The sequence below is a fragment of the Cinclus cinclus genome, chromosome 1 (genome assembly GCF_963662255.1).
Source record: "Cinclus cinclus chromosome 1, bCinCin1.1, whole genome shotgun sequence".
Classification (NCBI taxonomy): domain Eukaryota; kingdom Metazoa; phylum Chordata; class Aves; order Passeriformes; family Cinclidae; genus Cinclus; species Cinclus cinclus.
The window spans coordinates 86,504,193-86,530,098 of record NC_085046.1 but is presented as its reverse complement, the minus strand read 5'-3'; the positions used below and the strand labels follow the sequence as shown (position 1 = coordinate 86,530,098).

Sequence of the window (25,906 nt, the reverse complement as noted above, 5' to 3'; positions counted from 1 at the left end):
CAATTCATTATTAAGTAAATTATACCCATGTGGAGAAAGCTGTTTCATGTGATTCAGGGCTGTGTTTCACAGTGGGGGTCAGTGTGCTGTTCCCAAGGGTTCAGGACGCATGGGCCAAACTTGTGGACGTGAAACACCTTGCACCACACTAAAATGGTGATAGTAATTCTCAGTTTATATATCTCATGGGAAGGGCTCACATAACACTGGAAAGGAGTTGCTGGTACTTATTTCTTAGTTCTCTGATTTTGTACAGCCTGGTAGAAGAGAGGAAGCATAACAAACAAATTCTTGGTTGTTAGAGGTCAGAAACATTTGATTATGCTTTATGACCAGTTTCAGTAATGTAAGCTACTTTATTTGAAGGAGAATAAGGTTAGTGCCTATTAGCTGCTGCCACTTGTGCACATGAGACTGATGTCAGCCATTGACTTCATATCACCAGCTATGACATATATACACCTTCTTGAAAGGCCCAGTTTGAAATGGTCATTTAATCTCTATTTATACTCTTTATTTCAAATTTTAAGGCCACCATAATACTGTATGTATTACTTCAGAGGATTACAGATCACACCACAGAGTGTTTTATAAATTATTTCTCTTCAACATAGCCTTATATTGCCAGGGGAATTGCTTCTACAGTCCCACTTCCACCTTAGTCTATGTCCAGATCTTGCTGAAATTCCTGAGATTCTTCTTTATTAAGGTTATTATCAGATCCCACACTGCCTCTGTTACAAGAACAGTATTTAGGCCCACAGACAATTTATTAGAAGATCCTTAATTCTGTCCTCTTTGATTGTCTTTATCCAATAGTCATTAAATTAGTGACCAGTCACACAGGATGTAGGCAATGTACATGTGTTTATGGTGTTATTTTAAAAACATTTCTCCATCCTGGGAGAAAAGAATCAAGAGAAGCTGCTGTTACCCAGGATATAAGTGGGATCACAGCAAAAATTCAAAAACTCCCTATTATGCTTGCTTGTGCAGTGCCCAGCTCATGCCAGTATCAGCCAAGCAGACCTGGTCTGCCTCTCTGCTCACAAGGGTTTATTGCTGTACATTTATCAGCTCTATACAGTGGCACTGAACGCACACACACCATTTATTTCAGTATGACAAGGTAGAAAACACTTTCTTCCCACGGGCAGGCAGCTGTCTTGAGAAATTTCAAAACCTGATTCTGAGAACTTGCTTGTGTATCATCTGCACTGAAACAGAAGTACCCACACAAGGGTACTATTCTCCAGTACTATAAACTGTGCTTTGGATTCAAGACTTGCTGAGAAAAGGGACACTATTCACATGGGCTCTGACTTGTAAATTAGTTCTTCACTTGAGGGATGAGCAGTTTTTACATCTCAGACTTGGGACACTGAGCAAGCTTCAGGCAGCCCATGAGCCAGATGCAGTTTTCTGGGGTGCAATGCTGTGTGTGCTGGAGTCGACTAGCAGAGCCACAGCAATCAGCATGCAATACCTGAGGGGAGCTCTTGCACAGAGGAGAACACACTGGTCAACAATAACCAGAGCCAGCCCCAGCTTACTGTCTAGTCTACTAGTTCTATGTTTTTTGTGTAGAGATTATTGATTTTAGACTAAAAATCAAGTGTCAAGAGACAGCAATGATCTGTACAAGTGACCTCATAAACCATGTGCAATTACACAGGCAGTACTAAACTACTACAGTAGTTTAAACAGTGTTTGTTAGTTGTTGTTATTACCTCTCCCAAGAGCTTAGTGCTATTGCTGTCTGTAGGCTGTGATTTACAGTAGTGTAATCACCTGAAAATACTGTGTTTGTTAAGCTTCTCAAGTAATACAAAAATGAGTCAAGCAATACTTACAGATACCAAATGGACTTAAAATGCTTTTCTTGCCTGAAGATGCATTATTTTATTATGTTCCACCTACCTACTCACCAACAGATGAAGTGGTCTTTTATTTGGAACACTTACTAAAAAAGGTAATTATAAAGGAATTTCTTTGACTTGTAATATTAGTGATACAACCATCATAATGTGAGTGAATGTTCAGTAACAATACAGAAACCACTCGACTCCTATTTAAAAGAGCAGTAAGTCAGGGTTTTCCTCCTGAAACCTGGCATCAAGTCTGTGAAACTCTCCTTTCTTGAATTCAGGAAGAAAAACTATGTGCTATTCGAGAATGAAAGCCACACATGTTGTTAGAGATTTATACAAGATTTATACAATAAAATCTATTGGTTAGTTTTCTAGTAATAAATTATTGTTGCATGAATTTATTAGAGGTTACTTAGCCCTTCCAGAAAATTATTGTAATCATGCTTTTCAAGCTTTTTTTCTTAACAGGGTAGACTTGGAAAGACCTTTTTAAGCTTATACCGGTTAATTTTTAGTCTGATGTTTTGTACCAGTAAAAAGCCCTCCCCTTTGCTTACTTTCATTTTCCTCTGTCAAAGGAGGTGAAGACCCATCTCCTTGAGCATGATTGCTACTCCCGTTCTCCACAGAAGCCCATATATAGCAATTCCATAGGGATCTAGAACACTATGATGGGAGAAAGCCAAGAAATACAGGACAGTGAAATGGAGGGGCTCCAAAACATGCTGGCCCAGTGCCTCTCTCAATTGAATTTTGCAGCTTTCTAGGATGTGAAGCCAAGGTCATTCCTACTTCAGATGCAGCAGAGGGGAGGGCTGGGGCAGGAAGTTTCCATGGGCACGCACCTGCTGTTTGAAACAGCAGTGAATAATCAAGGGAAGAGCCCTGGAGCTCCAGCACCCTGTTTTCCCTTCCTCTAAAGAGCATGGAGGCAGCAGCTGCGGCTGTTGATTGCTTCATTCCTCTCAGGGATCCCAGAAGACCTCTTCCCTTGGGAGCAGCTGGCTCCACAGCCCCTGACCCCTCGTGGCCCAGCCCCAGCTCAGCACAGCATCCTCCCAGCACCGGGGCTTAGACCACAACAGGCAGTTCAGCTACAGCACTTCTGTTGCCCTGGGGCAACAGTTGCTTGCTTTGTCCTGGCCTTCAGGGGCAAGCAGATCCACCCAAAGCTACTGCAGTCTTAAATAAAAACAGAAAACCCCACTGTAGGCCAGAGACAACTCCCCATCTCCAGTGTTTACTGGACCAGTGATGTGCGTTGGGCAGGAAGCTGCACAGGAAAACAGGAGCTTGGCCTCTGGGATAGGGCAAATGAGGCGTGGAAAGCTGCTTTCCACCTGCCAAAAAAAAAACCTGAGGCTAAAGCTTTGCCAGTTGGACCTTGAGAGCTGCTGGACAAGCTCTACTCTTATTGATGTCAGTGGGATTTCTGTGGGCACTCAGCAACTGGTGTGCTGCAAGCCCTTAGAGGGGATTGACAGGGAACACCACAAAGCAAATGTGTGCCAGGCTGAAGCCATCCATGCTCTGTGTGAAGTAATGCACTCAGGTGATGTTACCCAAACAATAATGGTTGTACTCTTAATAGATTAGTCCTCACCTTGACTGCTTGCTTTCTGCTTTAGAGATATGGCAGTGCTATTACCCAAAACACATTCTCCCCAAGACTGAAATGGTATTCATTGCTGCTTCTCTTTTCAAAAGCTATTTTGTCCTCTTTTCAATTTTAATTCAACTTATGTATGTTCATCTAGATAATATCCTGTAAGTACTTTTACATATAAATGTACTTCTCAAATTTTACTTCCTTTAAAGTTGTCAATAAAATATTTTAAAACTGCTCTATGGCACAGATAGGCTTTTCACTCATCCATGTTTTCTCTTAAATAAAGCAAGGGAGGTACTGCTCAGTTCTCTCATAGAAGGCACTGATGAGAGCAGCAGCTTCACGTGCTGTTTTTAAAAGGAACCAAGCAGGAATGAATACCAATGCACATGCTGGCCACTAGATCTGTTCTGTCCTCAGCTTTCTATTAAACGAAACTTGGTTTCATTGTTCTACATAGTAAACTGTTGCTGATTGATGTAATGCTGAATGGTGCTGGTGGCTGACTGATCACTCTTGGCTTGACCACTGAGTGGTCAAAACCTAGTAAGTAAAAATGAGGTACTACTGACTAGGAACAAAAGGCCAGTAAGGGATGAAACATGGAAGGGAATGAACAGGAATCTCCTAGCCATCATATGGATACAGAGCATTGACAGAAGAGTCACTGATGTTTTTGCCAAATTTAAGATGTATTTCCTTTTCTGATGCTGATTTATTCAGCGAGACACATAGATTTTGAAAACAGAATGCATAAATGCTGCATGGGAGAAATTAGCTGAGAAGCAACATCTTAATATGCACAGGAGTGCATGGAACACTTCTGACAGTGAAGGAGCCTGGGCTCCTACACAGTCATTCCCAAAGAATGTTAAAAATATTTGTGGGAGAGAACAATCTTGTGAAACCGATTTTTTGAGCTGCTGTCTGCTTATTTAAAACAAAAACTATCTTACAGCAGTTCTATGTGTTTCCTTTTCATATCAGTGTTAAGCTTATCTTATAATCACATATTCAATATGTAATGTAAGTTAAAAGTATCCATTATAAAACTCAGTGCAAAGAGAATATGGCTTGGATGCTTGCTGGCATGGAGAAAGATATCCTGTCTTATTTTTTTTGTACTGTGATACAGTTATAGCATTATGAGATATCTAGGGCTTTGAAGGGTCTATTGTAAGCATGTCAAAGACTTTTAGAATTTGTTTTTGGGAACATTAGATCACAAGAACTGAGGAATGAGTCCCACCAACTTTGATTAAACAATGTATCCCATTATTCCTTTTCCTGTTTTGGAGTTGAAATTAAACTAGCATTAATAACACTCTGGATACTTATTCTTTCAGTCAGAAAAAAATCATCTTAATTTTTATCATGTCTACAGAAAGATTCATTCAAAACACAGCTTAGACACTGAATAGTCACTGCTGTGTGCTGCTTGTGCAGGCAGAGAAGGGTGTGCCTACCACAAGATCCTGATGTTCACAGCGGAGCTTGCTGAGTCAGGAGTGCTGTCTCCTGATCAGCACCTCACCTCCCCAATGACCTGGGGAGCCCAGGACTAATAAAATATGGCACAAGTGTTCCATTTGGCAGTCTCGCACATGGGAAAAGAGCATTTCCACAGCAAGTGGTAACTTGTGCAATAGCCAATCCTAGTGCCACCGCTACAGGACTTTTGATGGAGTGTGAGAGTGAAGGGTGTGTGACTGGGGTCTAGGAACAGCTGAGCCTGAACTTGGAATCCACATTACAACCTAGGAAGAGTTTAAGGATGGGACAAAGACTTAGAGGTGGGAAAACAACAGCAGAAAGAAAGAGAGAGAGAGAGAGAGAGAAAGAAAGAAAGAAAGGAAGAAAGAGAGAGAGAGAAAGAAAGAAAGCAAGCCCTCTGCCTCTTTGGCCCTAGACTTAATTTCAGGAAGTCATGGTCATTCTTACCCTGGCATGTTGGCACGTACCTGTCAGCCACCCCCCAGCAAGAGTCCAAACTCTCTTCTAGTCTCCTTCTTCTAAAGTATGACAATGTTCTGTTGCTCTCAAGTCTCACGTATTCTTTTGGTGTCTCATGGTGCTAAGTTGAGTGTTCTAAGGTAGAAGGTCTTGCCTTGCTGAAGGCCATCTGGGTGTCAGAATGCCAATGGAGAGGTGGAACTCCTGCTTTTTACCATCTTTTTATAAAAGACTGGGAAATTAGTACTTTCTTCATACTAATTAGTACAAACACTGTAATCACTAGGAAAGGTAGAAGAATGGTCAGGTTGTGAAATGAAGCACTCATGATTAAGAGTTACATGGTGATTTGATTGGATCCTGTTACACATGTTCACTGATGAACATGTAACAAGCAATGTATTTTACAAGCAAGTTTGAGTCCAACTTTATTTATGTTGGCAGTTAATTCAATACAAACATTTGTGTCTTCATTTCCACAGTGCCACAGAACCCTGAAAAGTCATCACAACAGCAGCACTTGCTGGGTATTTTAGCTTCATTTTACAGGTCACACACATCATAGCCAAGTGGCAAGTACATCTGGTAAGGCAGGTTTAGACATTTGGAGATCTTGTTACCTTTTCCTAAATTCAAACGACAGTTTCTTCTGAGCCAGGGTAGTACATAAAATATACAGGGTGGAGATGAAATCCTGTCTTTACAGAAATTAATATAAATGAGACATTATAGAACAGATACATATCCTTAAGGTCTAAGTTATTCTGTTAACCAAACTAAATTGCTAACAAATTGGCAAACTAACAAATATCAGCATTTATGAAAATTAAATCCACATGTTCTTCAAAAGCATGTATCATCAACTACTTCCAGATGTAAAAATCCACAGATAGTTTTAGAGAATCTTAGTCCCACAGTGAGTTTCCATCATGATACTCCAAATGAGCACTGTTCACAAGCAATAAACAAGAATATTTAGTGTGTTCAGGAAACAATACTTGTTGCTTTCCTTAGAGCCAGGTATCCTGCAACCACATCTGAAGGGAGCATCCGAATGTAGGCAAATTCTTCGATAGTACTAAATCTTAGCTTGCTCTGTGGATCTGTGTAATTTGCCTGAAAAAGAAACAATGGTAGAGATATGATTCAAATAAAATTTCTAACCATAATAGTAAAAAAAGTATCTTAATTTCAAGACCACAAAACAGTGACTTTCTTTTCCCAATAACACCACTGCTGTACTACCATGTGGCCACGAGTCTGTCTTTTTTTCTTTCTCCTCATGTGAGAACTTATGTGAAGTTAACAGACCCCTGCAAAATCAGATTAGAAATGCATTAAACATAACAGAGGGCTGAAGTAAGTTTCCTATAAAACACAGCGCAAAAGAAATTCCTCAACTCTCTAAACTCACCCTAGCAACTCTGTGCCTTGTGCAGTCTCTGTCAAGGCAGCTCTCCAAAGAGTCAGGCTGCTGCCAATAAATTACCCACAAAGAGGCTGAATTATGGGTGCTCTGATAGCTTTGGACTGCCTTTCTCTTGCTGCATACAACTTAGCTTTTAATTTACTTTAAAGTGGTTGTTAAAGCTAGGGAGTCTCAGCTTATGGTTCTGTGACTGAACTGATAAGAGATTTGAACTCAGCACTGTGGTTTGCTCCAGATGCCTGCTTTCAGGATAGCAGCCTGGCCAGCTCACCCTGGGCTACGCTTGTATCCTCTGCTATATTTGGACCCAGGGTGCCTGGGAGTGGGGCCAGTTTCCTTCTATCCTCTCCACTTCCTTGTTGCTACAGAAACCTGGAGCTCAGCTAAGCTCTGGGGTAGGCCAGGAGGCTGCACTGGGAGAAGGCAGGCATAAGGGCACAGCCTCTCCACACTCAGCCTCCAGGACAATCCCTGCCTCTTCCACACTGGATTACCAATTGCCTGCCAAGGCTCCGAAAGTGTTTTCTATGCCTTTCTTTATCAAGAGATGGTGGCAGGCTGCAATGCACAGGCAGTTGAGATCCCTCAAGACATTGCTACTAAAAATAGGAAAGGCCAGGAAAAACTGGACACACAGTTTTACAGTTCAGAGCTCGATACATTTTCATCTTGGAAAGCACCTGCTGACCATGGTAACAATTCAGTCAATCATTTGGTCTGATATAACTTAGAAAATTTAGTGTTATTTGTAGTTTGATTTTCTTTCCAAGGAAATGCAGCCAAATCAAATGTAGTCAGCTAACAGTTCAAGCCATTAATTAAGCTTCAAACAAATGGAAAAGTTGGAACATTAGGAATAAATTTATCCCTGCTGGTAACTTCATGGTTACAGCAGGTATAAATTTACATTTATTTCATTCTTTACATCTGGCCTCATGTAAGAAAAAGCTAAGCAATTAGACTGCTTTTCAAATGTGCAGGCTTCCATAATAGAGTAACCAAGCAATATCTGAATTTGTATTGTGCACCAATCTAGGTTAAAAATATTATGGCATCTCTTCACTGTTCTGGTATATGTGTTGGGCTGTACTGTTTGCAGACACTAATATATGGTAACCAGCCATTCATGCCATGGCTTCCGCCTGAAAACAAACTTTACCAATACTCTAGCAATAATTAGAGATTAGAATATTAAGTTAAGATGAATTTGCAAAGAAAAAGCTCTGTTGTGTTTAAAAACCAAGTCAAAGGCCATGGAGACATGCTCTTAAAATACAATAAACTAGGTATCTCAATCTGTTTCTATAGTAACAGGGCTGATCCATTCTCAGAAAAGGAAGAGAAGTGTAAACATTTGAAGGTTTGGGTGATTTTTTATCTGCTTTACAATAAATTACTCTGTTTTTCAGTTTAAAATATCTAAATACTCATCTTGCAAGTTTGGAAATAATAGGTTTATTTTGCACTGTCAATACAGTAGATAATAGCTTTAGAATTCTAGGCTGCCTTATAAACATAAATTGGCTGCTCTGCTGAGACCACTGGTAAATTTAATTCCATCTGTGCTACACACAGAAAGAGAAGGGGATCAGTAGAATTTAATTGTGGCATATCATATAGGAGCAAGTATGCTGATTGAGAATGTTTTAATACACTTCTCTTTTTGTACCTAGTAGACAATTTAATTCTTCCCTAAATGGGTGATGCTAAGGAATTTTCTCCCCCTATGGGAAATCCAGTATTCCCACAGAAAATATATTCTTGCACAAATGCTTTTATATTTTACACAGAACATAGAGGGACATTTTTCTAATACAACATTTCTACAATATTCTATTGTCCCACATATCTTCCTACTAGGAAATGATCTTGAAAGCATGTTTAGTGCTTCCTATGAAACATTTCCAGCCTAGCAATTTAAAGGACACGCTGTCTCAGCTATTTTAATAAAAACAGGGTTTTTTTTTAATGTGGTAATTTTATCGTAGTCTGGAGGAACCCTGCAGGCCATGTAAAATAGGAAACTTGACTCACAATGCAATTAGAGGATGGAAAATTAAGGAAAAAAAGTGGAAAGAGAAGAAAAGAAAACGAAAGCAGTACTGAATGGATTTGCATAGAGAGTATCCATACTAAGCTAGAGTAGTTATAGTACATAAATGACTGATGGAAAAGAGGTGTTGGTAAAGAAAAGCTGAGGAACTGAGAGAATTTCCTAAGGTTTAAGTGACCCTTAAATGGTAGAGATGTGGTCTCCACTCCTATCTCTACCCTGCATCATCTGCTCACTATAGGTTCAATGATTAGTTTTGAAATACGTCAAAGGTTAGTGCTGGAAAGAGCATTATCTGGTTCCTTGGAGATGGGGCAGGAGTCTGCCTGGCTGGAGGGAATTACCCTCCCTGGGTTTGTGAACAGTCTCTTCCATTTGCTGTCTGCCAGTTCATCTGTGAGGGAGATGTTACTTTTCCACTCCCTCTTGAACACCAAGGGTTACCAGCCTTTATCTGAGCAACTCACTCCCTTTCAAAACCACATTCAGAGGCACAGGCTAGACACATGCCATCTCCTAGGTGCCTTATTTAAATGTGTTGCTTAAAAAATAAAGTCTAAGAAAACATATGCTACCAAATCAAGACCCATTTTCTGTCCTAATGAGGACTCTTGGCCTAATTCAGTGCACACAATGCAAGTTGGTATGCTAACCTGCATCAGCATAACAAGTATGTACATTTAAGGACATCTCCAGGAGGTGATATCAAGCCTCTGAAGGTGGGCTAGTACCCTATGGGTGAGAAACAGATTAAACTAGGGGAAGTGACACAGAAATACTGTGCAAGGTTCTTTGACATTACAAAGTTTTCATTATTGTAGCTACTTAGTGTAACCATTACTTAAGCATTCGTTCACTCCAAAATACAACATTCCCGTTCATTTCAATTTCAATTGTAAGGAATGCATAGGCTTCTACAAAATAAATCACTGGAGTCGGAAGGTGAGAATTGAAAAGATATGCTGCTACTACTACCTGTTCTAAGTAAAATTATTCATGTAACATAGGAACAGTTTCAACAGGAGACACAAAATTTTTGTTAGGCAGAATTCAATGACTTTGCTCCTGTTTTGTGCCAACAGAATCTTTGGGGAATTCAAGCACCAAATTATACCAAGACTTTCTGGAGCATGTGCAAGCCGTATCTAAGTCAAATGTGGTTTGCTGGTTTTTTTTTCCCCTTTAACAAAAACACATGAAAGAGCCCATCTGTGACACACAGGCTATACATCTGCCAAACTCCAACTTCCAGCTCTGAAGCACAGGGGTATTTGAAATTCTCAACAGTCTATGCCAAGTGTCTGTTTCAGGCTGATTTGTTTGAGGAAAAGTTTGAAAGCAAAAATAACAAGGGTTATTTGTTGGTTTTTTTTAACCTGGTGGAAAACAGGCCAGACAATAAAATTTTGCCTAATCTCATTATTGAGATTGCTGAGCCATCTTTCTAAAACTTCCTCTACAAGATACAATGAAATAAATCCACATCAGGCAAACAGCATGTAAAGTTTCAGTCAGTGTGGGTATACCTTGGCACAGTTAACAATCATGGAGAATGTGGACTACCAGCTTTCCCTGCAGTTATCTTAGGAATTAGAAATTATGGGCACCAATGTAGATTCTATGGGTGAGAAAGAGGTGTCATAGGAGTTATTTGGCAGGACAAGGTATTTAGTCTGTCCTGACATCTGTTAACAACCTAAGGAGTTTGTGATTTAGTGACAAGTATTTGGGTCCTAAATCACTGAATAATTATTAAGCCCAAATCTGAATAGGAACCTCAGCATATACATCTTTTATAAAACAAGGCACCAGCACTATTTCATAGTGGAATGTGAGATGCCAATTTTGAAGGGAAAAGAAGTACTTACTGGAAGTCCTGAGATGTCTGAATATTTCTTGGCAGGTTTAAAGGAGGGAGGAGCATCAATATTAAAATCTAGAGAGAAACAAAGGCATAAACTCAGTGTCTTTTATATATATATATATATATATATATATATATATATATATATATGAATATATATATATATTCTATAACATAAACCTACTCTCTGAGGTCTCTATTAACTAGCAACACTAAGGCAAAGAAATATGAAGCAGAATCACCTCTGAAAACATTTAGTCTGTTAGCACTGTAAATCACAGCCTGATCCTGCTCACCTATTAATAGAGTTCAGCAAGCAGAACTGCTCTCCCCAAAAGGAAAATGCCAGAGCCATTTGAAAAGTGTCCATTTCTTCCAAGTGTTAATGAATTCCCTTGCAGTCAGTCATGTGCAAAGAATAGCCATTATCAAATGCGTACTGTATGTTAAGACCATGAAACATTGTTCAAGATTGCAGCTCTGAAAAACTATAATCCAGAAAAGCAAAGTAATCTTTTAAATCAGTTAAATCTTTAAGCATGTACCACTTTAAGCCCAGTCAATGACCTAGAAAATTGTCTGAATGTTTAAACTGAGCCGAGGGTTGAAAATTGCTGTTCTTTGGTGCTTTTAAGTAGCAATTATCATTCATAAACATTTTTGAAGATACAGTTGGTATGCTTAAGTAGTTAAATCCTAGACTTTGGATGTTTACAAAAATACCTTGTACCTGACTAATTTCTCTCCTCTTTCCTGATCTCCCTTGCAAGTCATTCAGATCTATGTTCCATTCAAACACTCCATCCATATCAAATTTCTAAGTCATCATCTCATAATTCAGAAGACCCTAATGTCACAGACAGCTGGTTTTAAATATGAAACTGAGTTTCTTTTGCCATCTTCCTACAAAAAATCCTGTAAATTTCTGATTGCAAACAGAGCATAGTAGAAATAGCAACATCAGCAGATTGCCAGTTACAATGGCCAGGAACACACAGTAGTCTGCATTTTTCTGTAACAGTTGCATCTAAAACACTTCAAAAAATGGCAAGCTATTTTTGGATAAAGCATCAAGTCTGACAAAAAGTACATGCATATGCTCAGTTTTGAAATGCCTCCACTTGCTTAAATAAAATTTGAGGATTGCATTCTGCTGGCAGCTACGTTCAGTAGTATCCTACGTTACAGGCAGACTTGAGGACTCTAGATTAAGACCACTGCTGTAACTCTGTTCCTGTGGATGTAAGCAGCTAGGATTGCTAATCAGCACTGCTTATAGTGTAGTTTCAGCTGTGCTGCTCTAAAGAGAGGATGTAGGATTTAAATCTCCCAAGAATCTAGGATAAGGAGCTGGAGAGGAAGTTTGGGCTGAGGTCTAAGCTACTGCAGGTATGTGGCTTAGCAGAAACTATTTGAAAAGTGCTCAGATATAGCCAATCAAGCAGCAGCCACCCAACAAAAGACCTCTGGACTGTAAACAGAGGAGGAGGCACCTAACCAGTGAAAAGGTGACAGAAAACCTTATGGAAATAAGGGTTTCTGACTTGGTTTGGAAAAATACTTTTTCCTTACTAAACTCTCCCCCCAAATGTATTTGAACTTTGCCATGATACTCCAAATTGTTTGCTTCCCCCTACTTTCCACTTAGGACTGACAAGTATGATTGGAGTAATCTTAAATATACTACTGGACCCTGTTCAAGCAAGATACTGCATGCACTGATGAAATAATTTAGGTTAGTTTTAAAGAAAGTTATTTGTGTGGATTCTATTATTTATAAATACATGCAAAGCATCTAAGCAGCTTACAGCTAGGATCATTTAGTTGCCATGGCAATGCCCTTTCAGAAGCAAGAATTTGTTTTAGATTCTTCCACGTTCTGTTCTTCTTGCCAGCTGCTGCTCCACCAATGCTGGAGTGCTAGAATCAAAAATATGGTGTTTAGAGAAAAAATAAATAAAGAATGCTATTTCAGAGCATGACACTTCTAGTTCATAGTCTTTCTGATATGTCTCATCTTGTCATGAACCATTTGTTATTCTCACTTATTTCATCAACAGGCTACTATACTGTACACTTTAATCTTGGCTGCAAGCAAAAACAAAGCTTTTTGGACTGTGTCAAAGCTTCTATGTTTCTGATTAACTGAAGGAAATTAAAATCTGCTTTTTACATGGAAATAGAAAATCAATGTGGCTAGGCTTATCCTGAGATTACAGGAATCTGTATGTACTTCCCATCGTATTAGAATTTATTACTATGAAGTTGCTTCTAAAATTGTGATTATACAGCTAAATTTTCCCTCTCATTTTTATGGCAAATTATCTACAACTGCAGACAACACAACTGATCTTGCAAAATGTAATGAATACTATGAAACTTTCTGGAAATTTTATTTTTCTTTCAAAGTCTAGGAGACAGAATAATAGAAAAAGAGTAATAAATAGAATGTTGGCTGCCAAGACAATTTTGCATTTTGAAAGGAATACTAATGGAAGGCTTGCCACAGGTACTATAATAGCACTTGCAGTTATCAAATGTGATTGGTACAGAGCAATTTATTTATGTCCCTCCAGAGACAGAAGCTGCACAACATACTGTACTACTTCTAAATGATCAAAGGACACAGATTTACAGCTTAAGTTCAGGAAAAGAAAGTGTTCTTACAATTGTGAAGTTGCTATTTCTGTTAATAATTAGAACTTGTCCCATGAGTCTCACTGAAACTCGGTGAAGTTCTGTAAACACACTTCTGTTTTGAATGTTTATAACTTAACTAGTTAAATTGATGAGGATGACAGGAGGAAGGATTCAATGAGAAAGCTTTTTTTGTAGACATAAGATATATTCAGAAAAGATGACCATGAGCTGATGATATGCTGGGTTTTGGTGATGGATATCTGATTAAAATCACAGAAGCAAGTATTTGCTCTTAGGGTAACATCTTAGTCATCTAAAGATCTTTGTATAAGAGAGACTGCTACAGCATGAGATGAAACTACATGTACTTCCACACTACTAATTCAAATTCACTGCATAAAAATACAAACATATTACAAATGCAACATACATACATATACATATGAATATGAATGTATATTCATTTTCCCCAAGATCACTGCATAACGAATTTTTGTTCAATATTCTCAAAACCAACCTCTGTTTTTATATGTACTTACACCTCCTAAAAATGGGGCTGAGCATCACCTCACACACCTACAATGAAAAGGCAACAACTGCCAAGCACAATGAACCAAAGTACAGAGAAAGCTGAAGCTAGGACAAGTGGAACTACTGCTCTACAGCAGCCATTGATCTACACAAGTGTCAGAAAGTCTTTTTCCCCTTTGCCATTGCCAAAGGATCTAAACTTTCTGATTAGGAAAAGGTCAGTTCTTCCTCCTTATCTTCTCTTAAGTCTAACCGCTGCAGTGAGCTAATGGTTCAAACTTGGGCATACATATGAGAGATAGACACTATTTGACTTATTTTCTTCCTTTTAAGGAAAATTAGGAAAGATGAAAAAATACATCCAAATTGTTACCACCAGGTCATACCAATGAAATACTGATTAACACTCAATGCATTTCTTATCAAATTAGTTACACTGTTGGAGGGGACAATTTCATGGTTTTTATTATAACTGCCTATTATTTCTGCAGTAGTTGCCAAAGACCCTGTACATTCATTATTATTTCAAGCATGCAGACATTAGTATTGCCTCTTTGGAAATGGTGACATCCTTCTAGGTACTAAGGATCAGCTCAGGGCCTCATGGATATTTAAATCCTATGTGGAAACTACATGGGATGCCTCTGGCTACAAAAGGAGCTTTTGCAATAAGCTCCACTTCTCAAAGATGCTGGTGCTTGCTGGAGGATTAGTGAGCAAAGTATACGGTTGTTTGAATGCCCCTCTCGTGACTGAAGTTGTCCGAAAAGCACATGTAGAGCAACTCACATGTCAGAGATTAATTTCATACCCCCTGCCAAACCTGTGCTTAGTGAGCTGTGTGTTGCCCGATTACTCGTTATGTGCTGTGGGATATTGTATCTTGTTCATACAGAATGAAATCTCGGATAAAATCCTTCTTTCTAAATACTGGCTTAGGACCAGCAGTCTGAGAGGTTTGCTTGTCTAGAAAGCATTTGTACAGTGTGCCAATGAGCTGGCCTTGGCACAGCAAGATAAAAAGATATCAAAAACAAACCCAGCATTACTAACTTAATCTTCTTCACCTTCTCTCCTAGTTTAACCCTCAGAGGGTTAGGAGACTGCATTTCATCAGCTGTCAGTGTTTACATGACTCTGAATGCTAGGCCAAACTTCTAGGGAGCACAGAGCATTTTGCTTCTAAATCTAGCAATGGTTGGAAGAAGACACCACAAATCTGTTAAGAGTTTCAGGGACCAGAAGAGGAGCAAAATGCTATTTGCTAATGACTCTCTGGCTAATTTCTAGCTGAACTGCTTTGCAGCCTGCCTTGAGTAGGAATGGGAACGTTTTTCCTACATTTGTAGTATTAATTTTTCCTTTCTAGCTGTGGTAGTTTTTGAGATACCATATCATAAAACTTCCACGCTTACCTGCACCTATCATTTCTGTTCCAGAATTTAATATAACAGTTCTGCCTCTGGACCAGTGCCGTTTTCATGCTATAATACAGTGTGCACTTTAGACCGTAGCATGACATGGATTGAGGTGAATTTCTTAAGAACTGTCAACCTTTTATTTGGCTATTAAGCTTATTTTTTTAATATTTACACTAGGAACACGGTTAAATAGAATTCTAGTTAGTCTTTTATGGGAAAAGTTTGAAATTTCAAATTGTTAAAATAATATACTTACAATGAAGTTTGGGTCTTTAAATGGTAACGGCTTGGCAGTACTTTCCACTGATCCTGTGTTGGAGTCTGTGTTCAGAAATTTATTTTCACTCACAGCCTCTCCACCTGCACTCTGCAGAAAAAAATACAGTCTTACTGCTTGTTACCCTGAGCAGGTTTAACTGGAGATAGAGTCATCTGCTGTATTACCTACCTGTTGCCTTTTTAGCTTTCCTGTCTCTTTTGAATCTTTAAAGATGTTGTATGCCAAGAGTGGGTAAGCATGAAACAGAGTATTTCACAATCAATTTACAACTGACACACAAAAGGAAGGGAATAAAGTGCCCCTCTGAGTAAAAACTGCATAGGGCATATTGCAGTATTAATGAAAGCCACCTCATCTCACTTTATAAAGTGCAAGACAGCATGTGCAACCAAAACCAGAAGAAATGTACACTGGATCTGTTTTAGAATGTTCTGCAGAAAGCATTAACAAGAATATACAAAATTTATTAAAAGGCTTTTCATGAATTTTCTAAAGCAAAATTGATTAATCATTTTATTCTTCATCCTTGGTGCCAGCTGTGCTTGAGTGAGGACTGAGAAAAAATATTTTATTATATATTATTTTTATATGCAAGCTTCACAAAATCTACATGGGTGCTAGTTAGTATTTTCTAAGTTTTCTTTATGGTTTATTTATTTAGCAGGAAGAGCAGTCAGAAAAGATGTGACTAGAAAGCTAAAAAAGTTGTGTGTCAATCTAATCAATTTTCTGAGTTTATGCTTTCTTAAGAAATCTGTTAGTGGCCTATAAGTCTCCACATTACCAGAACTAGCCCATGCTACATATATAAATGTTTCTTTGAAATCCTCATCTACCCCGAAGTCAGTGCAAATTTTGCAACTGAGTTTGGTATTTTAGTCAATAGGAATTCATACCTCAATTTTTTATTTTTTTTTTTACCTTGGACTAAAACCTTTGCTAAAAGCTAAGCCAGTATTTTCTGAGCGTATGGTTAAAATGTTCTTTTCAGTTACATTTAGAGAGATAATACTTAGGGGGGAAAAAAGGTGTTTTCCTGTAAAAACCTTTTTGTGTTGCTACAATACTCATTTAAGTAGGAAAAAAAAAAAGGACTGCTATTATTTGTGGCTTATTGGAGTACCTCTACAAACCAGACTGTATAACAAGGCATATCCTTCTCCATGTGACTTCAAGGGAAGTGTTTTTACTTTTAATACATGCAAAAGTAATTACAGGATTAGGGACTAGGCAAGTTGAACTCTTCTTAGGGGAAATACTTCAGTCATTCTACAGTGCCTGTTTTCAACATAGCAAATAGCGGTCTTAAATACTGGAAGCAAAAAGTAAAAAAGCAATGTTTCTAGTACCTTACTAAAATAAAATATGAATAGAAATAATCTGTTTTCAAAACAACACAGTCCTCTGTAAGTTCATATTACTGAGGATAAGGCAATAATAACATCAGCAGAAGCAATACTAAAGCCTGTATCTTAAACTTGATTCTTCCACTGAGGACAGAAAACATTAAAAGGCAGTGACTGTCAGAGAAACAGGGCAAATGCAGATGGATGTTTAGAAACATGTACATTATGTGGCAGTGAGCAGAGAAAATATCTTCATCAATCCTGAGTAAAGTGGCTTTAGACACTGGGTTCCTAGGTTTCAAAGTATATTCTTGTACATGCATGCTTCCAGCACTTCACATTTCAGCAACAAACATTAGTCAGCTTTGAGAAAGACAAGCTTGAGAGACAAGATTATTTTTCATGAATTCATTATCTCTAATACTGCTCATTATCAGTGTAAATTCTCTTAAGTGGAAGAATCAGCACTCAGATTTATTCTTCAAAGCATTCTTGCCTTTTCTTTGGTACCATCTGGTTGGTTTTAAATCCAGTTCTATAGATAATTACTTTATCACTTTTGCCCTTTCAGTGATCTTCTCCTAAGTATTCTGGTTTCTGTGAAACAGGCTTTGAGTAATATTTCAACAATATCTCAAAACAGTAACTAGTACTTTGAGACTCAGCCAATAAAAATAGTTGAATAGTAATGGGGAAGAAACTTCTTTTATACACCTAGTATGTAATTTCTGCAGCTGGATATACTTACATACTACCCTCACTGCCTTCAGTGTTTTTTTCTGGGTGGATTCAGTGCTAATCTTGCTAGTCCAGTGGGAAGGAAAGTAAGGAATTGTTCCTGACAGGATAATTCCTGAATGTAAATACTACATGTAATTTATTTTCTGTACCAACTCCTAAGGGATTTCGGGTATTAGAGCTGCTAAGAGTTGGGCTAGTTCTCATTACAGGACAGATGTTGATTTTATTGGTGCCGGTATTCCTTGCATGGTGGCAGAGGCAGCAGGATCTAGAGCAGCAACTGCTTCTTTTTGGGTTTGTTGCCCATCAAGGCATTGGGTTCATGGGATCACCCAAGTCATCCTCCAGTGCCAGTGAGACATAATGCCAGCAGTAGCCTCTGGATCTGTCATGGACAGCTTGAGAGCAGCAGCTTCCTGTCCAAGGCAAAGGGTGAAGGGCTGTAAAGCAGTTTTCATACCACTGGGGCATGCAGATGATACCGTGATTTTGGAGCCCTGTGACAGACTGGGAAGCAAATAAGACTCATTATTATGATTCCCGTTAAATGCTGGGAACTGAGATAAAGGCATACTGTAGAGGCATGCCAGTTCCCTCATTCAGCACTGCTTGTACAAAAACTCTGATTTTTAGCAATGAGACCATGGCAGAGAGACACTCAGCTAATGTGCTTTTCTTTCTGGAAAAACATTAAAGAGTTGAGCAGAAGCACTGCTTCCCGAATAATGTGCTATTGCACAGAGGCATGAACTCTGCAGTACAGAGCTTTGAAAAGCTCTTCCTGTGCAGCCTGCAGAAGTCTCAGCTGATATCCTCTGCAGCTTTATAGCCACAAACTGCAAGTGCCTCCAGAATCTACAAATCTTTCTGGCCTATGTTCTAAACGTCAGGATTTAAAGCATAGGAAACACCATGCAATTTTTCAGGTTCGTTTTCTGGAAGTTTTTTAAAGGCAGGGGATACGCATCTACCTTTGTTCTGCAAAACACATGTTTCCTGAAAGTAAATAATACAGTGATAATACAAACCATTATTTACAGCCTGAAAAGAGATTCCTCAGTGAACAATTACTTCACAGTAAAGGTAATCTTTAACTTTTAACATCAGTTGAACAAATCTCTCTCAAATGTGCTTGCTTTCTTGGTCGTTTGGATTGGAAGACAGTTCATTCTTCACTGTTGTGTGTTGGGACAAACAAACAGGAAGAATTCAAATGCCCTTTGTAGTGCTGTTTAGTGACGGTGGTGTTGGTGTCGTGAGCATAGTGAGGAAGTGTCTGTCACCAGGGAACATGCTCTGCTCAATGTGTGCTGTAACCCCCAGTCACGTGTGGGGCAGCTTCCCCTTCCTGCCCAATCCACAGCCCATCCCCAGCACATTTTCCCTACCGAGCCACTCTCTTAGCGAACTCCTCACCCCCAGACTCCTGAGACAATCCCAAATGCTTTGCTGTGGGGCTAAAAAGAAGGTGCAACCTTTTTGAGTATTTCATGGGCTGAAATGTTCAAAAGCTTCTTTAAAGTTTCTTTTTAACTGATCTTGTAAACAATCTTTATGGGGAATTCAACATACACTTCAAGGAGAGAACAGCTTTTAACATGCATTTTATAACTAAATTGTGTATTTTAAATGGCAGTTTATGTAACTAGGGCTACAGGGAATTTGTGCTACAGTAGTCACTAAGCAGTATGTTTTTCTCCATATTCTGTTGAAGATTATAGCAACAAAGATTTTGCAGTGGCTTTACATTTACAGGGTACACCTCCACGGGAAAATGAAGACGTGACGTCAGTACAGCTGAACATGCTTATGCTAGTTTTACCTCAAATAAGGATAAAAACACTGCAGTAAAGACTGCAGCTAAGCCATCAGTAACTATCAGAAACTCATCAAAAACCTCTCCCAGCACCTCTTTCCGTGGCTATTAATCCCCACTGAAGTCCAAGTTGCCACTTCTTCTCATGTTACCCCTCTCTGTACTTCTCCTCATTCCTCTCCCAGTATCCCCAAGGCATTGAGCAGCCTTGACTGGAATGGCATGTATAAAAGTCACAGGCATCAGGTCAAATACTTCTTACAGGAGCACTTGTGCAATTTTATTCCTTCTGTAAAGTCGTGTTTATGTGCTTCAGCTGAATTTTAACTACAACCACAGTATGGCAAGCTGGCAACCTCTATCCCTCCTGGGACAGACGAGAGAAATAGCGAGGGGATGAGCTTCTATTTCTTTTCACAAGACCACCTATCAAGTATTCAGCGCATCCCTGCTGGGTGGAACACTGGCCCCCCTGTTATGTCCTAGGACTGGGTGACAGTTGCCCAAGGGAGGAAGATGGCAAAGGACTTGGTAGCAAAATTGTGAGAGAGAAAAACCTGCAGAAAGAACTTGAGAGTCCTAATAAGTTTATTTTAGGAGCAGCCAGGTCTGGAGAAGAGACCTGACCTAAGCTTTATGACCTTTACACTGGTTTCTTTTGAGTAAAGCCAAACCCCAGGAATGAGCCGAGTTTGGACTCTGCTGTATACACTGTCTGTACTGGGAGAAAACAGACTGGGAGGCTGCCTATTCACATACTGCTTTCAGTATTAGGTTTTGGTAGATCTATTAATTTTTGTATGTATTTTGTTCCAAATTCCCTACCGCAGATGTTTTCACATGATTTCCAAAGACTGCGCCATCTGTCTGGTTTTATTTAGAGAGGACAAGCAAAACTTGTAGACGATGGAACATGAGTTCTTTCTTTTGGCTATTTCTAGGTGGAATCAGCATTGTGTGGTTTGGGATGGGTGTCTGCAATGGCACTAAATACCAGGTGAAATTTGCTTATTATAAAAGTGCTTATTTCACTCATAATTTCCTTTTTTTTTTTTTTAATTCCCCTAGCAAGGATTAAAACTGTGCAACATTTAAAACATTATGTGCAACATAAAATTTCTTACCTATTTACTTTCAGATTATATTATATAACATTTTTTTATTATTTTAGACTAATAGGGTTTTACTATGTATTAAAGAACACATGAAAATATGAAACAAAGATGTACATATGTGCATTTCTGGCATCCTGTCACTGCATACCATGGAGCTCATGGCTTAGGAAAAAAATTGATTTGCACAACACTGAAAGTATACTATAACCATCAGTTTCATTAGGTGTTAACAGTTTTACTGTTAACTGTTTTACTGTTTCGTTTTGCTAAAACAAAATTTAAAACCAGAAAGTAACTGAACAGTGTGTTGGTAGATCAAAACTTAAATGCACAAATAAATTCTATGAAAACTGGAAAGGGAGTTTCTAATTTAAGAATGAAAAAACAATACTGGAAATATTGATTCTCTCTGTTTTCTGCAAATCATTCATTTGTTAGTTTTGACAATATATTGAGTACAGGAATTGCAGACAAAGGTGATTGCACATGTTGTGTTTTGGTTTGGTTTTGTTTCTGCATTCAGTATTTCTGAAATGCTGGCTTTGTCTTATAGTGATGATGAGGGTGGTGTATGTCACTATTGAAAAGAAGTAATTAGAGGGGTCTGGCCCCAAGCAACCAATTTACTGAGGAACCCACTTGTCTTCAACCTTTCTACATGAAATTCAAAAAAAAAGTTTAAATTATTTTTACTTTATTTTGGCAGCTGATTTTCATAATCACAATACTACTACAATGTTGCTTTAACTCAGCTTCAGTAATGGTGCGTGTCTAATTATTCCTGTAGAAGGTTACTTCTAAAGCAGCAATATCCAACTTGTAGCAACTTACTTGGCTTTTAGTTATGTGTTAAGTTCTGTGATATCCTGACAGCTGTGGCATGCAGCCAGGGAAGAAAAGGGTGATTTATACAATCAATGGATAATACCTGTATTTTCACTAGCAGACAATTACAGTGAGTGAGAATGCCATGTGGAAACAGAGCAAGAATGTCAGTAGAAGACAGCAGCGATGATATGAGCAGACTTTTTAAAATTGGGAGTAGATCCTGAATGTCAGCTATTTAACGGAATGCCAGCTAATACTGCTCATACTGGAACATATATTAAGCTGTTTGATTAATATATTAGCTCTCACTATAACAAGGCTGGCCTGGGCCCTTGCACATTCTGAATATTTAAATCATTTAACTTTGCATGATGACATGACAGGGGCCATTAAAACTTGAACACATACCCTCTGGCAGACAATAATGCAGCTCTTTACATTGATGGGAATAATTCACTGAGAAAGGTGTCAGAAATAGAAGTGTTCAAGCTCAAGTTAAAATGATGGTTTAAAAGTTTCTTACTGCCAACATTATAACCACGGTACATTTCTGAAAGCAAACTTACAGAAGACTCAGTAACAATGCAGGACTGAAGAAACAGCACTGTCTAGAACAATATTAACCCTATCCATGTCTATATACAATATTAACCCTAACCCATGTGACAGAAAGGTTTGCTGAAAAGACTTTTTCAGTAAGATGCATAAACATGTCTTCCTCATTTGGCTGTGTTTTATTAGTTATTGGATTCAGCAGGAAAAACTTTTTCCCTTTTCCTTTCCACTCACTAAAATGAAGCCCAGTACAATTTCCCCAGCCTCTTCTGTCTCAGCATTTGGGTACATGGTAGTATTTTAGTAATGTTCTCCCTTCACAGAAGGTCCTACCTTATTTTGGCATAGGACAAAAAATAATTCAGCTTAAAAATGTCCAAATGCCAAGAAAGAAAAATACCCCTAATCTTGCATATTCACAGCAAATTTTGTTCCACAGGGCACTGAAAAATTCAATTTACTTTTAAAAACCAAAAATCCTGAGTAGTATCCAGCCATTAAGTACAGTGCAGATCATTGTCCTCAATTTCAAGCAGCTACTAGGGTTGGCAAGTCATTTATGTATACAGTTTAAATTGGGAGTAAATCCATTTAAGTCAGTGGGCTTTATCACTGTCAACTCATCTTAAAAGACAAAGGTCCTGGTAGAGGTTTTTGCTTCCACTGACATCACAAGTAAATGTCCCAACGGCCTGACAATAAAAATATTTTTGCTTAAATTACCACATTGTCCTCAGATGCTACTGCTGTTTTCACTTACAATGAAAGCTGAAAGAGGGTTGTTAAAAACAAACAACACAAAGCTCAAAATTAGATCGTTAGACTATTATAGTAATATTTTAGAATTCCAAGTACATGTATCACTAAATGCACTTCTTATAACCATTTACCAGAGGACTTCTGAGTCACACGTCAAACTACTTACCTGTACAAGACTTAGAAAACCTGCCTTTCCCAAAGCAGTGGTTCTTTCCCTCTGACTTGATGAGTATTTCCACTGAGCATCAAGAGTTAATCAACTCTGTAAATTAACTCCAAACATATGACTAAAATTTAGATATAATCTCTGCTGTTGGGTATATAAGACTATGGGGGAAGGTGTTTGAAGCAGGACATGGAAAAGGCTTCAAATGCAATTTAAATAAATAAAGATAATACATAAAGACACATAAGCTACCCAGATAGCAATCTTGACATGCTTTCGAACTTCTGCTGTTCTGAGTCGAGTTAAACATCTCACATTCCAACTTCCTCAGAAAGGCTGAATAAAATTTTACTCATGCACTAAAAGATTGGACTGTCACAAAGTGATGGATGGCTTTTCTATGCTCTCTGTAGGGCATTTCAATACCATAGACTCCAAGTACTCTTGATTAAAAGGCGACATTCTCATTTAGGGTCCTGTCAGTGCCTGAGCTTCAAACCATTATCATTCACCTGCACTGGTGGGTCCAGTGACAAAATACTTACCAAAATGTATAAAATACTAATTACTTTAGTCACTTTGATAGAGGTATAAAACACCCTAATGCAAAGCTCTATTATGATGTGTGAGGGTTAGAATTCAAAATTAAAAATGCAACCAAAGGGAGAATAAGATTTTAATTACATTCCCTACCTCTCAAGTATTTCTTAAAAACCTGGGGGAAAACGACATAGCAATTTCATGACACAAGATCTCCTTTCATAATGGTACTGCTCGCTTCAAAACAAAACAAAACAAAACAAAAAACCTCAAGTTCACTTTCTTCACTTAAAAATTATTAAACAGTCAAACACAGAAAAAAGATGAACAAGCCTCAGTAAAAAGCTTGGATTTATTCTCAAGAGATTTCAAATGCCAAACATGTTTTCCCATTTAAAGACTTTTAAGTGCTGTGATAGGCAAAGTTTTATATCTTACAGATATTTAAAGGAAAAAAAAATTACTATTTCCTGTGGGGAAAAGCCTCAAATAAAATGTAATTGGGACACAACTGTGAACAGCTTCACACTATCCCAGAAAAGCTTGGTTTAATTTGCATTTGCCACAGAGCTCCCTTCGGCTTAAATAATTGCAAGGGATCTTTCACTTTTAGATTTCATTTGGTGGATTGGGATTACTCCTTGTTTATAAAGTTTGACAGTATTCTTTATTAGGAAAATTGTAACTTGAACAAATTCATACGCATAAACTGAATGGCATTGCCAAAGTGGCCCAAGAGCTAAAAGTTTCAGCGTATTTAGAATCCAAAAGCATATGTTGGGTCATACTTTCATCAAGGGTAAAAGTGAGCTTAGCTAACAGAATATTTTGATCCCTCTAAATAAAATGTCTCCTAAATTGATGGACTTTAAGACTGAAAATGGATGGACGCATACCAGCAAAAATACCGGGGAAAAAAGACTACAGTAAATCACAATTGAATTTTCATAAAAAAACTGCCAGTATGTTCCTTTCTCTATCAGAAAAAAATCATTCAAGGACTTCAGCTAAACTGCATCTTAAAGTTTAAAATACATCATTTGATACAGAACAGTTAAGGTCAAAGTACTTCTGGAGAAAAGAGTGGAGGATTACAATATGCTCATGTGCCATTAACATTGTAATGCTGCTCAGGGAGCATACCAGAATCCCTGTGCTGAGTAACAGCCTTCAGCCAAGGCAGGAGAAGGATCCAAGTCCATTCATCTACACATGACTGAATCAAGGACAAGGAAAGCAAAAAGTTATTGGCTCCTGTGATTGATGGGAGACTAATTTCATTCTGAAAAAAAGAAAAAAACAAACAAAAAAAAACAACACAACAAAAAAAACCACAAAAAACCCACAAAACCTCAGTTTCCTGAGTGTAGCTTATTCTGTCGAACATTATCCATTTGGATGGGAAATAACACTTGAGTAACAAAGAAAAACAAAACATTTCTTCAAGGAAAGGCTATTAAATAGTTTCAGCTGAAAACAGGGTGCATCTTTCAGTGCTCCTACTCTATCTATTTTGCTTAGGAAAAAACACACCTGAAGTAGAAGAGTTAAATTCTAAAATGTTATGGACTACCAGGTAAACCAATACAGAAAACACCCCTTTATTTTGCATTTTCTCTATTTTTTGCACATTTTAGCACTTGATTCTGTCTTTCTTGTAATTTTAAGTACATAAAAATTCTAGTTTTATTTCATTTCTGCTAACCACACTACTTCTGCCACGGTGCATTGCAGTCTAAAGTTACTTAGAAGAAGGTTTTTCCATTTGTGCACAGGTACTTAAGACTGCCATACTGAAACACCATGTCAGAAAGACAAAGGTTAGGTACACTGACCTATGAAACATTGCAATGCTACAGGAACTGAGAATAAAAACATTCTTTGTTCAAACCTTCAAAAGTTATTAAAAGCATAAGGTATCAGAGAGCAGTAATTTTATCAGGTGCTCCAAAGATCTTCTAAAGAATAGAAACTATACCTTAGATTTTAAAATTTTTCAAGCTAAATCTGTCATCTTTATTGTTTGTCTCATATTATGGGACAAAATAAATCTGGTTGCACATTCCCTGAATACTGCATTCACTTTCCTTTATCTAGTAAACCCACTGCCAACCATTCCAACCTTGAATAGCACACCAGTCTCCCATACTCAGCAAAATTGTAGGTACATTATCCTATGGATAAGTACATTTTAACTGGTTAATGAAAAAAAATTCCTGACAACTTAATGAAAATAAACATATGGCAAATTCTAATTTAGATGAAAATTAGGTAATATAAATATCTCTTGAAGGCTATTTTGAGGCAGCTCAGGAGGAAAAGGGAAGAGAGAATTGTATGGTAGAGCTAATTTGAAGGCAAATTTCTGAAATATTTCTGCAGAAACATT

General features: G+C 38.1%; 1 protein-coding gene across 1 annotated transcript in view; it reads right to left on the bottom strand.

Annotated features, from left to right (window-relative positions):
- Window positions 1-5,878: 5,878 nt before the first annotated feature.
- The window catches only part of INO80C (INO80 complex subunit C), a 30,012-nt gene continuing 9,984 nt past the window's right edge, over window positions 5,879-25,906 (bottom strand). Inside the window, exons 2-5 of the mRNA XM_062500086.1 lie at window positions 15,628-15,738; window positions 12,588-12,699; window positions 10,784-10,851; window positions 5,879-6,549 (exon numbers count right to left, since the gene is read on the bottom strand). Of these exons, the coding sequence (XP_062356070.1) occupies window positions 6,418-6,549; window positions 10,784-10,851; window positions 12,588-12,699; window positions 15,628-15,738 (423 nt within the window). The 3' untranslated portion in view covers window positions 5,879-6,417. The remainder of the gene's footprint in view (window positions 6,550-10,783; window positions 10,852-12,587; window positions 12,700-15,627; window positions 15,739-25,906) is intronic.